Source organism: Gavialis gangeticus, unplaced genomic scaffold, assembly GCF_001723915.1.
Source record: "Gavialis gangeticus isolate Ggan-Ray unplaced genomic scaffold, GavGan_comp1, whole genome shotgun sequence".
Taxonomy (NCBI): domain Eukaryota; kingdom Metazoa; phylum Chordata; order Crocodylia; family Gavialidae; genus Gavialis; species Gavialis gangeticus.
This window is the reverse complement of record NW_017729006.1, coordinates 49,828,901-49,833,132: the sequence shown is the minus strand read 5'-3', so window position 1 is coordinate 49,833,132 and position 4,232 is coordinate 49,828,901. Positions and strand designations below refer to the sequence as shown.

General features: G+C 40.0%; 1 protein-coding gene across 1 annotated transcript in view; it reads left to right on the top strand.

Annotated features, from left to right (window-relative positions):
* Window positions 1–4,232, top strand: part of GALNT12 (polypeptide N-acetylgalactosaminyltransferase 12) — a 147,603-nt gene that overhangs the window by 126,059 nt on the left and 17,312 nt on the right. Inside the window, exon 10 of the mRNA XM_019508733.1 lies at window positions 3,131–3,244. Within this exon, the coding sequence (XP_019364278.1) occupies window positions 3,131–3,244 (114 nt within the window). The remainder of the gene's footprint in view (window positions 1–3,130; window positions 3,245–4,232) is intronic.

Genomic DNA, 4,232 nt, shown 5'->3' with positions numbered 1-4,232 from the left:
TTAACTTAGATGAGAAGACCGTCATTGTGATGTTTCATGGAGCATATGTAGAGAATAGATATTACACATATCAAGTGTCTTAGGGATTCTTGGGGCAATGTCACTCAATGCTGAGACGGTTGCCAATAAAATATGCCCTGTCCACTCCTGCTCTGGCATACCAGAGATCAGCAATTAGGCAGATCAGAGAGCTCTGGAGCAGCTGCCTGTGCACAAGCTTGAGCACTACCCCTGGAAGTCCATTTGTCTTATTGATGGTCTCTGATGCACTCAAGTAAGAGTGAGGGGGTGTGACTCTTTTCAGTGTCAGTCCCAAGTCTGTGAAGGTGGCCACATCAACATGCCCTTAGGGATTTCTTTGCTTGGAATGGAAGTGAAGACCTCAGACTGTCTGAGTGAGTGATGGCAGGGACGAGTACCTGACTAAGTTGATCTCTTCCACTTAGATTAGATTCAATTCCTGGCAACACAATTTGAATGCTAAACATGATAATGAATAGTGCCTTCAGTTCTGAAAACAAGACTAAAAGTAGGATTAACAGTGTATTATTTCAGAGGTGTGATTAACTTGTGTAAGTCCAAATAACTTAAATTTGATAATCGCTTATGTAGGGTATGAATGTTGTGCAGAAATGTGCATTCTTTTTTGTATGTCCATGGCATTTCAAACTTGCTTCCCTTTACTCTCCTGTTTTTTGTATAGTTCTTTCTCAGTGTTATACATGGAATTTTCTATTTTATCTTTCATTGAATGAACTACAATAATTTATAGAAGGGGTGAAATTAGTCCAATGTAACTGCCTTCACACCAAGCAGATCTCTTAAATATAACATGAGAGTGACACCTGATCAAACAGGAAACAGAAATCAAAAACTTACGTTTTTTTGTTTGGTTTGGTTTGTGTTGGCCCATCTCCTCTCCCAGTATGGATGGCCATTAGCTCACAGTGAGCTCATCCTCCCTTTGACATGTCTTGCTTTTAGTTCTGCTGGGTGTCCACAAACCCTTCTCACCCAGGCTAGCCCAGGTGGGGGTGCTGGTTTAGTTTCCAGCAACTCAACCATGGAACAGGCTGAACTCATTTACATGGTACCATATAGCAGACTGAGAGAGACCTGGCCTGACAGAAAAGTGAAGGATAACCAAAAGTAAATATTTTAAAATATATTATGATAGTATTTTTCATTGTACGCAATGGATTTCGACATTTTTAATGTTATGACCCAAGGAAGAATGACTTGCATTCAAAAGCTTGTCATACTCTATTCCAAAGGTATATAGTAGGTCTAATAAATGATATCACTTTACAAAATCATTGCTTCTTTTTAAATATGGGACATGGTAATATCAACGTAATGTAGGCTTTAAGCTTTTGTTTGTTTATAGACCTTGTTTAGTTTCATGTAAATTTACATTTTTGAATGGTTAGGGCTATGCAAGACAAGGTTCTTTGGGTAAATCCGATATCTTTTATTAGACCAACTCAAATAGTTCAAAATTCTTAGCAACACTTCAGGCACAAATGCCCTTCATCAGGCTAAAGAAGCACCTTGCAAAACACTTGTAGCTCTTAAATGATCATGACTTCCTGCCTCAGTATGTATTTCCAAGTCCAGTTTTATCTTGAAGAATTAAAAAATTGCAAGCTTTTATTGATTTATCTTAGTGGTTTGTTGTCAGTTTTTTAAAAATATTGTAATTACTCAGTTGTAAGATGGACCTGAATTTAAGATGCCCCCCAGTTAGATTCTATGTGTATATATATAGAAAATGTATAAATTTGTTATAATTTTCCATGTATAGAATCTGATTATTATTAAATCTTTAATTCATCACCCCCTGTGGCTGCATGGGGACAGGCAGTGGGGGGTCAGGTGGTGTGGTGAGGTCAAGCAGCTTGCCCCCTGCTTGTGCCTGCCCCCTGCCTGTCCCCCTGTAGCTGTGGGCCCCCTACTTCCCACTCTGCCTCTCCTCCATGTCCTGTCACTCGTTCTGTAGGCTGTGCTCCCCACTTGCTCTCCCAGGCTTTGTTCCCTCCTCCCCCTGCTTGCTCTATATTGGCAGGCTCCATCCCTGTTCTATACAGCTCAGCTCCCAAAGCAGCCGTGCCAGCTGTGCACCACTGCTACACAGCTGGACGGGGGCTGTGCTCAGTGCTTCAGGCTGCAGCATGCCCACAGTCTGCCAGTGCAGAGCAAGAGTAAGGGGAGAGAGAGGGGGGCAGGCTGGGGAGCAGCGGACATGGGGGGTGGAAGGGAAGAGGAGGAGGGGCAGCTGCAGCTGTGGCCATGACCCAGGTAGAGGCTGGAGCCCAAGCCCCAGCAGCCACCTGCCTCCCTCCACCCTTGTACTCAGTTCTCAGATGGGGAGTTGCCTTCCCCACATTAAATGAGAGGGGGCAACCTCATTTTAGAATCAAGTAAATATTATATTGTTCAATCTTATATTGTAACTGTGATGCCTGGTTTCATCACATTAAGAAGGACCAGGTTCAATATGAGGTGTAGGGTTCTTGTTATAAAAAGTGTTTCAATTTACAGTCTAAAATCTTGTCCACTTGAAGGATTTAAGAACTGAAACCTGAATTATGGTTCCCATGGAGGGGTTTCTTCCCCATTCTTGAGAGAGATGAAATTCTTTAAGAATATGAAGAATGTACTTTTTGCTTGGAGAATGCAATAAACACCTATTTTAATTTTCAGATAGCGAAATGAACAAATTCAGAAAAAAATGTATGACTGATGTGGCAAATTCTCTTACTTGGTTGTGTTAATGACTGAGTTGGCTGTAGGCCCAAATTCTTGTTCAGATGCATCCCGCTAAATCTCACTTGTGAATCCAGCTGGATACTGGCAATCCAAGTAAATGCCTGCTATCCTTGTCTATCGGGGCTGGACCTGCCCAGTGAAGTTAGTCCCAGTCCAGTCTGCTGAAGTCAATGCCAGGAGTGAGGTTGTGGTTCAGTAAAGTTAGTCAGGGCTCTGCTGCTGGCTGCTCATTTAGTAAAGCCAGCTCAGGACAGGATGCTTCTTCCTTCCCCCTTAGGCATGCTGAAGGAGATGAAGCAACACAGGCATATCTACTGTATTTGACACTGATGGTTTAAAGAATCTTTTTTGTCATACTTAGCTGCTGAATAGAGGAATGGCAAATCATTGTTTTGATTACAACCCTCCGAATGACCATGAAGTTATGGGGCACAGAATCATATTGTACCCATGTCATGGAATGGGACAAAACCAGGTAAGGTTTGTCTTTCACTGTAGCTCCCACTAATGCTATGTTACACACTAATGTGTTGTATATTATAATACACAATCTCTCCCACAGCCCTCTCCTTGGCTGTTAAGCTTCCTCTGAAATGGATAGAACCTAGGTCCTTTCTTTGCTACAAAGGTTAGCACAGGCCTCAATGAGGTAGATATTCTTAACGAAACAAGATGTTCCTGAAAAAACAGAAAATATAATTTGGCTCTTTTTGTGTGGGAATGCAATGGGGAATGCAATGTGCTTACCATAAATAAACAATTACAGCTGTTTAGTCTCTCTGTTACTCATATAATTGAAATAATGTGCAGCTATCTTAAATTTTTGGTAAAAGGTCCTTATCCTGTTGTCAGATCTTTAAAACAATTGTGGAACACTTGTCTATTTTGAATGTCTAGTTTTGTCAAAATCTAAACCTTAATTTGACAAGAAATTGAAACTTTGTAATTCCTTAGTTCAGCAGCATCAAAAAAAATTACTATCTTTTGAATCAGTATTAGTTCTATTTCCATATTAGAATATTTGATAAAATTATAATACAAATTGTATTTATTGTTTGACCTTTTAGCAAAATGCTGTAATTTTATTATTTGGAATCAACATATTTTGGAATTTTCATTCTGCAGAAATTTTAAACTTTTGTTCTGATTTACCCTGATTTTTTTAAGTTAGAATTTCCCACAAAATGAAAATGCCATTTTCTAACCAGCTCCAGTTAATAACCGCAAAGTGCAGTAGCATTTCTGGAAGCTTATGGGTACCTAGAACATTTGGTCCTTCAGCATTCAGTTTAGTACTTTTCCCATACCTTTGAATGACATACCTTGCCCTTTTCTACTTCAGAAAATGTTGTAAATGTTAACTTTTGGATCCACTTTGCAATTCTGTTTCAGGTAGATTTGCCTCCATAAAGTCCCCCTCTTACTTTTTAAAACTGTTGTTACAAACAGTTTTTTGTTTGTTC